At 52.3% G+C, this 12,169-nt stretch overlaps 1 protein-coding gene across 4 annotated transcripts in view; it reads left to right on the top strand.

The window, feature by feature from the left end:
• The window catches only part of ZDHHC1 (zinc finger DHHC-type containing 1), a 47,391-nt gene extending 44,984 nt beyond the window's left edge, over positions 1-2,407 (top strand). For all 4 annotated transcript variants that reach the window (XM_014595364.3, XM_019490980.1, XM_019490979.1 and 1 more), the window contains one exon: positions 687-2,407. In XM_014595364.3, the coding sequence (XP_014450850.1) occupies positions 687-1,231 (545 nt within the window). In that variant the 3' untranslated portion in view covers positions 1,232-2,407. The remainder of the gene's footprint in view (positions 1-686) is intronic.
• Positions 2,408-12,169: the final 9,762 nt, after the last annotated feature.

The raw sequence follows: 12,169 nt of genomic DNA, 5'->3' as shown, positions 1-12,169 counted from the left end.
ACATGCAGTGAACTGGGCCCCGGGGCAATCCCCACAGTGCAAGAGGGAGCAGGGCAGCACCCTGCCCCTACTGCACTCCCTCCTGCACTATGTGGGTCTTGTTCTGTCATCCCTCTCCCCGCTCCAAGCCCAGGCAGGATAAAGAAAGAAACTTACCTGCCTGTGGCTGGGTCAGTGGGGAGTGCACTGGTATATGTGTGCCCACCTTCTCCCTCCTGGAACAGCCTGTGGCCAGCCTGGGTGGGGGCTGGCGGCGAATGGCTGGACACAAACCTGGCAGTGGTGGGAGGAGTGGCAGCACCCCTTGCTGTGGGAGTTTTTGGGGTCCACATACCTCCTTCCTGTGTCTCGGGTACCCCCAGGGGTAAACATACCACAGGTTGAGAAACTATGTTCTACATACATATGACATGTAAAGAGATTTGATGGAACTTAACCTGCCTTAGAAAGGGAAATCAGTGGTGGTGTGGGGTTGGCAGTGCTGTAGGTATGTGTTCTTTCACTGCTGAATGCAGCCTTTTTTCCATCTTCCTATATCTGCTTTTGCATAAGCTGCAAGTGTGTGTGAACTCTAATTCTGCGGGGAGAGGAGGGGTGGGGATCTTAATTGCCTCTGGAGCTCTCTGGAGAGGAGAGAAAACACCAGGTCTTCTGATGCTTTCTTTGTCCTTTCATTTTTCCTTCAGAATTTTCAGCCACCACTGCTACCTCTTCATCCTCCTCATCTTCCCACAGCCTTCATTACTCACTGCCAGCATTCCCACCCAGAGCTGCCGTGCCCTCCAACTGCATTGGTTCTGTCCAGGCAGCGGGTCCTCCTGCTGACTATCACTCAGAGTCTGCAGAATCCATGGATGAAATTCCTGTGGCTCAGACCCGTCTGGGGAGTGCTGCCCCTAATGGCACTTCTAAGAACAGTCTGAGCAAGTCTCGCCATCACCCCTTGTCCACAGCTCAGGCCCCTGGTAATGGGAAGAAGAATCTATATTCTGGGCATAAAGTCAAAAGGAACAGTTGCCAGCGACTCGGTGATGGAGAGCAGGAGTTGGAACTGGTTTCTAAGATTCCGGCTGTGTTTGTAAGCAAGAGCAGCGGAGAGCCTCCTGTACCCGAGCCCCGGCCTAGCGAGAGTGCATCTGAGCCCCACCACAGGAAGTGCACTAGCAAACGACATGTAGACAAGCCAGATCCACACTTGTGGGACATAAGGACAAACACCACAGCGGCCTAGACATCAGCCTTGCAAAGCCATAACCTTGTCTTGAAGGGAGAAGACAGGAATTTGCTCACTCTACAAACACGTTGATTGTTTTGTGATCTCGACTCCAGTGACTCATCCTCAAGTTGGCTGGGTTCAGTTTCCTTGAAGCCATCCCTGTTCCAGCTGACCTAGCTGTGTAGCACGAAAAGACATGTTACATCACCTTTATGGTTGCCGCATGCTTCAGAGCCTCAGAGCAGAACAAGAAGTTAACAACTCCGTTCCCATCCCTTTGCCCAGAGTAGCAGACTTCCCTGAAGGGAAAATGCCACCGGGCATCATTGGGACATAAGATTGTAGCTAAGTACTTCAGAGTGGGGTGCCATGGTGCTGGGGTGCAGTGTCCCAAACTGTGTACTTACCATACGCTGCAGTGAGACATGCTGCTGCTCTACCAGAGGCAAGGGGTACATACTACTGTGGTAGACCAGAATAGCCTGCTTACCTTAGCACATTGCTGTAGGGAGCTGGAAAAGGTATTTCTTCATCAGCTGACACTCAGGCCGACTCTGACACCATCATGACTTCCAAAGCAGTTCCCCATTAAATTTGTTGGGGCCTATTTGAAAAAGAGAAAGGTGCACTGAGCCTAGAAATCTCAAGCGTGCTCTCGACCTCCTTGTGAAGAAGCTGGATAGGGAAGGCTTGGCCCCTCAGAGTTTGTGAGAGCTATGTGGGAGGGTAGGGGAAGTTTCCATGCTTAAATCTCCGGGAGTGATATCTGGGGTCTCTTTTCAGAATACAGCCTTCCTCTGACAATTGGTACCACGGACCTCTGAGCATGCGGGTAGCACAAACAATGTCTCTAGGCCTGCAGAAACTGTTCTACCTGATAGGAGGGCCCGAGTCTTCATACCACTGATGTCTCATTACTAGGTCATGCCCTTCTAGTGCTGTCCCATTTCTGCTATTTGCCATTGTATGAATCTGTCGTCTAGGTGAAACTCCCCTTGTGCTAACACTGGGCTTGGGTTGGTCAGAAGGCTGAGCTTGGCCCAGAAAGGCCTGGCGAATCCTTTCTAGCAGGAATCACCAAGTCACAGTTCATCATTTTCCCTCTTACCATGCAGCAATATTCTCTGAATCTTTGTATGGAGCTCATTAATCAGCTCTGTCTACAATAAACTTTTCTATGCCCTTTGCTAATCATTTCCCTTTTTCCTTTTCTGTACTGGTTATCCCCCTTCCCCCAGCCAGATGGTGGCTCTCAGTGCTTTTAGGGACTGGTAAAGCTACCTTTATGTCCCTTAAATCTTACCTGTCTCCATGGGAGGATGACACTGCACATAGCACCACCCTAGCCATTGAAGTGATTTTGCTTGGCTAGAAGGAAGCAGATACCTCAGCAAAGCAGTTGTGTGGCGTGGGGAGCACTTCAGCCCTACCACTATTACAGCTGGACCAGAATAAGTGTGACATGAAGGAAGCAGGATAAGGACAGCAGAATCTGCCCTTGTGGCCTTTTGGTCCTACTGGGGTGGCAGCATCAGGAATGAGCGTTTCTTGCAGGAAAGCTGCTGCTTCCTTCAGGGGTCAGTTAGAGCTCGAATTCCTGGCACTAGATGAGGACTGCTGTAGAAAACTCTGGAACAGACAGGGAAAGGTGCCTAGATACCACAGTGAGGGGCACGTCCTAAGTGCAGCAGATGACTAGAAATGAGGTCAACACATCACATAGCCAGGCCCTTTTCAGGCAACTTTCCTTGCCTGGCAGCCTCCTGCTGCAAGCTCAGTGTTTACCCAGAAAATGCAAAGGCTCTCATCCAAGCTAAGCATTTTGTTTCACTTCCCTTCCCATGCTGTTCTCAGCTGCTGCCAGGAATCTACCAGCTGTTCTGCTAATGCTGGGGGCGGGGGAGAAGGGGAGGTGGGGGACAAGCAGGTGCCTTGAGAGTGTCTTTGTTTCACTTCTTTCCCTTTCATTACCCAGCTCTTTCCTCTTTCCAGGCTGCAGCTATTGTTGTCCCCATCCAGTACCAAAAAGGCCCTTTACAGCATCTACCAGCTTCAACTAACTTTTCCCTACTTAGCCATTCTTGTCCTCTTTGGAAGCGGTAAGAGCTCCAGCCCTCCCCCACTGCAGTCACTGCTGTCCACAAATGTACCCAGCTCCCAACTACTGTAAACCTACACTCCACATGGTGGCCCCTGCCCCCTGTAAATGCACAGAAGCTCTTAGCTACCTGGGAAAAGAAAATTGTAGTGATTTACTGAATCTGACTATAGTCTGTTCAGTTTCTACTGGTGGGAGGCAGCGATCACAGAAGTTTAGCTGGACTCTGAGTGTAGGGTTTGACTTACCAAAAGAGGATAGAAAGGGTCTGGCTTTCAGCTCCTTTGCAATTGTACTGAGGTTACCCCCTGCCCCAAAAAGTTGCTGGTGTCATGGGAAATGCAGTCTCCTCAGCCTATCCAGCTTTTTCCAGTAGGCTTCAAGCCTTGTTGGTTTTCTGTGCAAGCAAGAGAAACCCATAAATAGAATAGTTTTTATGAGGAAAACACTTTGGGGAGAAGCTGCAGAGTCTGAAATGCCAAGTATGGGAGGCCAGAAGCAGATGGACATGGGAATGAGGGCTAGATACAGAAGACAGCCAAGTCATCTATCAGTTGTTTCCTCTTCTATGAATAGCTATTACAAACCTACTTTAGGTTCCCTACCCTGGTGCTGCCTTCATTTCTGTAACGTGAAGCCAGCAAGCTGGGCTCTCTCCTCCCCTGCATAAAGAACTAGAGAAAGATCAGGGAGAGATTATCAAAAAGCTTTATTCTTCTGTCTCTGCTTAGGGGACACCTTTCTGATGCTGATGAGTGAGCCGGGTCCCCAGAAAAGGGTTGGTTTTACATGGAAAGTACAGGCTGCACTCATTCCAACAGAGCAGTCACAGCCCATAGTGTTGCTGTGACTACAGGGGGGCCCTCAGGTCCCTATGACCCACAGTTGTGCCTTGTAGTGCCCATGGGCTGTCATGCAAATGAATTTAGTGCATCACAAGCTAGTTCTTAACGGACAGACACCACGGATGCTAATGCAGATTGGGTCCTATTAGTTTTACCAGGAGACCAGGCTTGGAACTGCACTTCTTCACTTTCTCACAAAGCGGGGCATCTCCAGGACCCCTTTTTCCCACAACTAAATCAAGTAGACAAGCTTACAGCAGTTCCAGGGACCTTTGCTGAGGGTTGGGAAGTGAGCTTGCCCTTTGGATACTTTCCTCAGGCTAAAAGTAATACCCTTAAAAGGGCTTTTTTTCCCTCTGTGGACAATGACAGACGAGTCCATTCCCAGAGTAGAATCTCCTGCTTGATTGGATCATGGTGCCTAGTCACCTGCCATCTGCTCCATCTGTCTAAACCTCCCTACTTCCCTTCTGTGTGGGGGATCTTGCACTGCACCAGCTTGGGGTAGGGCTCCCTGCTTGGCAGCATCTTGAGGGACAGCCTGGATTCTTGGTATGGTCAGAAAAAGCCTGTCTGGAGAAGGTGTAGCTAAGTATCACCTTCATTTAGAGAATTACTTGTTAAAACACTGACCGCATTTACTTTGGTGGTTGTTTCTGGACCCTGCCTCTGCCATGGGTCCTAACAGAGCAGTCTTAGGGGTTCTCACTGGAAGGCGTTTCCCCTTCACCCTTTGGCTAAAACAGAGGAGGGAGAGAGACCACACACTGCTCACCGCCCAGCTTTATGGATCCTTCCCATGGTGCTTTTCTTCTTTCAGGATTGGGCCCGACTAGTGTGGGGCAAGGGCAGTGGTAGCCCAAGGGCAGTGGATCAAGCTATGGCTGCAGAGGGTCCTTACCTCTACAGTCCCATTTCTCCTACTTCAAGACCCTGCTTCAGCATGCAAACACAGAGGCACCACAGCCCAGTTCAGGATGTTCATCAGACATTGTTCAGCCACATTAATGCCTCCTGGCCTTGGTGTTGCCAAGGTTACTATATACATATTGCATACACCACACACACACACACAATATGTTTTGTAGCAACATGCACTACAGGAACAGAGTCCCCATGGTAACCTCCTCCCACCCTAGACACTGCAGAGCCAACAACTGACTTCTGCCCTCCCCCAGAAGAGCAGAATTGGCCTAGCAAACCTGAAGGAAGCTCAGGGCAGGGGATGCAGGATGCAGAACGCAGAAGAGGCCATCTGGAGGATTTGGTTCCTCTTCCCGTTCCCTGAGGTTCATGCATGATTGCCCAGAGCTCATGGAGGGACATATTCTAAGAGGGCCTCAAGCACCAGTCAGTTCTGCAGTGCCTTCATGCATGACAAAACTGCAGGTACCCTTAAACTTGTGCCACCTGCCTCCCATGCCACCTAGTGGAGGGCTACTTCAGATACCCTATCTTCTCCCCGTTCTGTAGCCCTCCAAGCCCTTCCCTGAGCAATGGCCATAGGTTTCTTGTTTCCCTGGCTCCCTGAGATTATGCCTTTGTATACCAAGGGTTGTGAAATCCCAGGGTGCTACGGTGACAACCAAACACACAACAAACCCAGTTATTTGGAGAACGTCTGCTGTGCTGAGAGCTGGGTAGGGTGGGGCAGCTTGCCATGCTTGGCTGGGTGCCCTGTGTCAGACGCACTCTGCTGCAGGTCAGCACTCTTCTGTTATGGTTGCTACAGGAGGTCTCCAGGCGTGATATTATCTTGGATCTTCTCGGGGCAAATGGTCCCAAGGAGAATGAACTATAGCTAAACAGTGGCTAATGAGTATGCAGAGGGGCAATGCAGGTGCAGTGGCTCTGGTCAATTTTCTCTGTTGTGTATATAACACATGGGGAGATCTTTCTATACCCAACCCAGAAGAGCAACTCACTGTCATAAGCCCAGTTCTGATAGTGTCACTGTAACTTATGAACAAAGCTGTATAGCAGGGGTGGGCAAAATATGGCCCGCGGGGCCCATAAAAAATTTAGAAAATTAATATTTATCTGCCCTTGGTTCCTGTCAAAAATGACAGGAACCAAGGGCAATAGAACCCAGGGGAAGCCCGGCGGGCTCCCAAAACAGCAGGGCCTGCCCAGCCCTGCCCCCAAGCCGGAAGCCCCAGGAGGGTCTTCTGGCCTGGGAGCACGTGGCTGCCCCAGTGGCGCCAGAACCTCAGGCAAGGGGGAAGGGCAGGGGAGGACCCTGGGCAGGGAAGGAGCCCGGGGAAAAGTGGCGTGGGGAAAAGCTGAGCACAGGCGGGGGGAAGCGGCCCCTCACCTGCCTCGTGGCTGGTGCCCCGCTTGCAGCCACTTGCAGCCCACTCAGGGCTGCCTGTGCCTGCTTTGGACAGCCCAATGGGCTGTGAGCAGCTGCAGCAGGGAGCGCCAGCCACGGGGTGGGGGAGAGGCCACTTTTCCCCATGCTCAGCTTTTCCCAGGCTCCTTCCCAGCGCGAAGGAAAGCAGCCTCTCCCCCACCCCGTGGCTGGTGCCTCGCACTGCAGCCGCTTGCAACCCATGCACGGCTGTTTGGAGCAGGCACAGACAGCCCCAGGCGAGCTGCAAGCAGCTGCAGCGCAGGGCTCTGGCCACGGGGTGAGTGAGGGGCCACTTTTCCCCTCCCCGTGCTCAGCACCACCTTGTAACCTGGCCCCACTGCCAGCTCACGTGGGGTTGCCTGTGCCTGCTCCAGACAGCCCCGCGTGGGTTGCAAGCACCTGCAGCAGGGAGCACTGGCCATGGGGCGGGTGAGGGGCCACTTTTCCCCACGTTCAGCACCAGCTTCTTCCCTGTCAGTGAGCAGGGGGTCAGGGCTGTGCGCTGCCCACCACCTGTACCGCAGGGCTGGGGGGCACTGGGCATGAGAGCCAGTGGGAAGATGGGGCCCGCACCAGTGTCCCAGGGCCAGTGCCGGCAGGGCCCAGAGCAGGGTGGCAGGAGCGTGGGGTCCCAGCTGACGGGCTCTATGAAGCTGGGCCAGCTCCCCCCTCTCCCTGCTGATGCAGCCCAGCCTGGCTCCATAGACCCCTGCCAGCCTGTGCCCTGCTTTGGGCCCCACCGGTGCTGGCTCTGGGACATTGGTCCCAAGACATTGAGACATGGGTCCTGAGAAGGTGATCAGGGGGCAGGGCACCTGTCAAGGGGCGGGGCTACCCATGCAGCCCTTGACAGCCTGCCAAAACTGGGTAAGCGGCCCTCTGCTCAAAATAATTGCCCACCCCTGCTGCATAGGCTCATTTATCTGATAATGATGTGCCACTCCAAATGACACAAACTCAGCACAGCCTTTTGAAAGGAATCCATTGCTGGAACAGGCAAGGGGGTGGGGCAGGGGCAGGACTGAAATAGTAGGGGGGAGCAAGGGTTGTTGATCTGTGCCCTGAATTGCTGCTCTCTTTACTGAATGAGGAATGTATACCAGGACCTTGCTCAGTATTTGCTTTGCTTCGAAACAAACAGGGAAGTATTTCTTGGCCATGTCTCACATAAGTCAGGTGCCTCATTGCGGCTGCTCCTCCCTAGCTAAGAAACAACCAGGCATTTGCCAAGCATTCCTGTCCACATACAGGGTATTGGTATCATTCATGCAGCCTACAGAGAAGTTTAAGGTCCAAACTAGAGGCACCAACCTAGATTCCTCCAGGGTCAGGTAATTTGCAAGCTTGCAGTTCCATACATGTATTACATTCTTACTCTAAACATAACTGATTGTATCTGGCCTCTGGCTGCCCCCACAGCAGTTTGCATGGGGCTGAGCCCTGCCCTCTCTAGCCCGGAGCAACCCGCACCACACCTGCCCATGCCTGTCGATGGGCCGCAGCCAGCACAAAGATTCCTGGTGGGGCTCCTCCTGGTGTAGCTGCAGTCACTCAGGTACTACTTAGCTCTCCTAGACTCCAGCAGCTCCTCCTGCATCTGCTGCACCACAGCGGGTAGCATGGAGAAGTGATGGGAGCTGTGGGGACACATACTGGGCACCACCCACCCGGCTAGGGGGAAGGAAGCTGCAGATGTGTGGCTCCTTCCCTACTGAGCAGGACTCCAGGTCCTGCTCCTAATCTCCTTCCACCCACAGGTGGCTGCTCATTGCACAGGGCAGCTGGGAGCTGGAGCCCTGCATGCTAGGGCAGAAGCTGCCCAGCTGCAGCTTCCCCCCACCTGGCTAGGTATGTGGTACCTAGTATGTGCCCCCCACCCCCGCCACTGTTGCTTTCCCACGCTACCTGCTGTTGTGCAAGAGGAGGAGGAACCACAGGAGGCGGGGGGGCTGACCAGTACCCGGGCAACTGCAGCTGCACCGGAAGCAGCCCCACTGGAAAACTGGGTGTTCTGGCCGGGGCCGGGGCCAGGGCCAGGGTGGTGCTATCTGGCAGGCACTGGGCATGTGCAGGCAGGAGTGTGGCATGGCCTACTGCAGGTAGGGCTTGGCCTCATGCAGAGTGCTGCAGAAGCAGCCATGAGCCAAACAGGGGGGTTGGACCACACTTGCACTGTACCACTTGGACCAACTCTGCTGCATGTGTCTCCTTACCCCCATCCAACTCCCAGGACCTAGTGCACAGGAGCCCTCCCCTGCCACAGACACCCCCACCCCCTCCTTCCTCCACATGCATACCCACCCCATACATCCACCCCCTGCCCACCCCACACGTACACACTCATGCACACGTACACTCTCTCAACCCCCACACAGACAGAGCATACAAGAGTAAGACTTGATTTTGAGCTATTATGCAATTGCCTCCATATTCACTACTCAAAAAATCAGGACAAAAATTAGTTTTTGAAATAAAATATGTTACAGTACACGTTTGATTTTTAGTATACGATTTGTTTTTATCTATAATTTGTTAAAATAATATCTTCTGAAAGATTTTGTGCATGCAGCCATCCACAGGTCACCCCTGTCTTGATGCTGGGGTTGCCTTTACCTCTTGCTTAGCAATAATCTCCTGAACATGGTCACCATGAGTACCATCCCAGCCACTAACACTGATACATGTTTAGTTCACAGCAGGGAATCACTTTAAATTAGGCACTGGCCCAGACAGAAATGCGTCAGGATAATTGTTGCTGCCAAGTCCCACACCTGTCAGGCTTGGAGGCTGCCATGGGTCTGGCACCCATTACCTGCCTCAGAGTCCATCATGCAGCTGCCTTTGCAACAGGGTCAGGTGCAATAAGAATCTTAGAGTTGAGCACTGCCAGGTACAGGGTGGGATCCAGAGAATGGTGAGATGCAAGTTAAATCTCTCCTTGGCTTGAGGGGATCCAAACCCCCATCTCTCATCTGAGAAAGTTAAGTTTCAAATTAGAGGTGCCAACCTAGATCCTGCAAGGGTCAGGTGGCAGCTGAACAGGAATTTGCAGGCTCGCAGTTTCAGACATGGGCTAAGTTCTTACCCTAAACTTACCATCCTTCCCCCTGGGCCTTTGTGTTGCACTACATGGCTGCTTTCAAACCACAACTAAGTAGCCACAATGGGGGAGGTGGGAGAGAGATCAGCTAATTAGGTTGGGGCAGGGCTAATTTAGCTGGTGTAAGGCACTGCACAGAGGCAATCAGGTGAGTGGAGGTAACCTGCCTGGAGCAGCCCATCCTAGGAGAGGGCGCTGCTGCTGCAGAGTAAGACTGCTGTATAGACATGGACTTTGGTCCCTCTGTTCTTCCAGTCAGTATGGGCCCCTCCTGCTTTAGACACCTTTGCCATTTTATTGGATCCAACCGTTAGCTACTGTCAGCCCAGTGTTGATGCCAGGGTTGACTGTGCTTTGTGCACCCTGGTCATTGCTTAGAAGCCCAAAGCTTTCCTTTTAGGGACTGTATCAAGATAAAACATCCATGAACGACGCGTGCCCCCGGCGGCTGGGGGGACATGGCGGTGGTAAGTGGGGGAGCTCCCACAGATACCGCCAGCGCTGTCGGCAGCGGTGGGGAGAGGGTGGCGAGCACTGACCGGGGTCAGCAACCACCCGCAGACACTGCTGGTAGCGGTGCTTCGAATGCTGGTAGCCTTGGCGATGGCCAGCAGGGATCGCAGACCATCCGCAGACGCTGCCGGCAGTGTCAGCAGCGGGGTGGTGAGCAGCAGCTGCTGCTGACAGTGTCAGCAGTGCCCTTTTGTAGGGGGTGCACCACTACGCTCAGGGGGTGCATGTGCACCCGCATGCACCCCCTACGCATCACCCCTGAAAATATCTGAAATTCCCTACGCATCACCCCTGAAATTCCACAGGTTACAGCAGCAGTTGCAAGCACTGGTAGAGAGAAGCTCTTTGTGACCTCAGCCTTTGCTTTACCTTGTTCATTGCGTTTCCTGGGGTGTGGGTGGTGGAGCTGCAGCATCCCCACTCTGACATCTCTCTTCTTCTTTGCAGAGCAGAGACACCCCAAGAAGGGGCCTCAGGGAGGGGCTTCCCCTGGTAAGCATGGGAGGGGCCACATGCTCCTCTGTAAGTGGTGGGTGACTAACAGGCTTTCATGTTCCCAGTTTGCTATAGGCCAAGGGTGAGTTAAGATGCTGTGATTTAGCTCCCTTGTACAGCTACAGGAGTTGACTTGATGCATGCCTTACATAGTAACAGCTGCTCCCCCTCCTGCCTCTTTAAAATGCCAAAAAGCCATGTCTGCTCATGGGCAAAAAAAACAGGGCAAGGGCATGAGTGGTGCAGGAGGCAGAGTGGGAAACGGTCTCAGTTTCTAAGATACATCCAGGTTTAGATGCCCATGTTCAGGGGGCTTGGGGCTGAGGATCTTTGGAGGTGGGAGAGGAGGAAAACTTTGTGGATCTGACTGCATTTAGGCTTGGGCCAAACCCTGCACTAGCAGGCCCAGAAGTACATCTTTAAGTACCCAGGGAGCCTTAATTTTGGAAATGAGACTTCTGATGCCTCAAAGTTGGGCACCTGGGTATCCGTAAATGTCCAGGACATCTGTTCTGATGCGCTGTAATTACAGCACATCGGAGCAGGCTCAATTAATTGAGTCTGCTGGAGAGTGGTAACTCCAGCAGCCTCAGCATTGTGTATTCAGTGTCCTTGCACTTCAAAATTTTGGTAGGGGTGTTTTAATTAAAGTTCATTGAATGAGTTTTAGTTAAAGCACCCTCACCGCCATTTTGAAGTGCAGGACACTGAATTCACCAGACGCTGTGGGCACTTTATTTAGAGCAGCTCCTGAGAGCCAGTCTACTTAAAGCACCACCCCCACACCACCAGAGCATATGTAAAGATGCTCCAGGTGAGCAAGCACTTGAAGAATCTGTAGCAATACTTGGATGAGACTTAGGCATGTAAGGTCCATCATGAAGTCATAGAATTATAGAAAGTTAGGGTTGGATGGGACCTCCAGAGGTCATCTAGTCCAACCCTGCTCAAAGCAGGACCATCTCCAACTAGATCATCCCAGACAAAGCTTTGTCTAGCCAGGTTTGGAAAACCTCCAAGGATGAAGCTTCCACAACTTCTCTGGGTAACATGTCCCAGTGTTTTACTACCCTCCTAGTGAGAAAATTCTTTCTAATATCCAACCTAAACTTCCCTTGCTTCAACTTGAGACCACTGCTGCTTGTTCTGTCATCTTTCACCACTGAGAACAGTTTAGCTCCATCCTCTTTCAAGCCTCCCTTCAGGCAGTTCAAGGCTGCTATTAAATCCCACCTCAGTCTTCCCTTCTCTAGACTAAATAAAACCAGTTCCCTCAGCCTCTCCTCATAAGTCATGTCCCCCAGCCCCCTCACCATTTTCATTGCCTTCCACTGGACTCTCTCCAATTTGTCCACATCCTTTCTGTAGTGGAGGCCCAAAACTGAACACAGTACTCCAGATGTGGTCTCACCAGTGCTGAACAGATGGGAATATGCATTTCCCATGACCTACTGGCAACACACCTACCAAGGTAGCCCCATATGCCATTAGCTTTCTTGGCAACAAGGGCACACTGCTGGTTCATATTCAGTTTATTGTCCACTGTAAC

The sequence above is a fragment of the Alligator mississippiensis genome, chromosome 10, assembly GCF_030867095.1.
Source record: "Alligator mississippiensis isolate rAllMis1 chromosome 10, rAllMis1, whole genome shotgun sequence".
Classification (NCBI taxonomy): domain Eukaryota; kingdom Metazoa; phylum Chordata; order Crocodylia; family Alligatoridae; genus Alligator; species Alligator mississippiensis.
The sequence above is the reverse complement of the archived record's forward strand: the minus strand, read 5'-3'. Positions and strand labels throughout refer to the sequence as shown.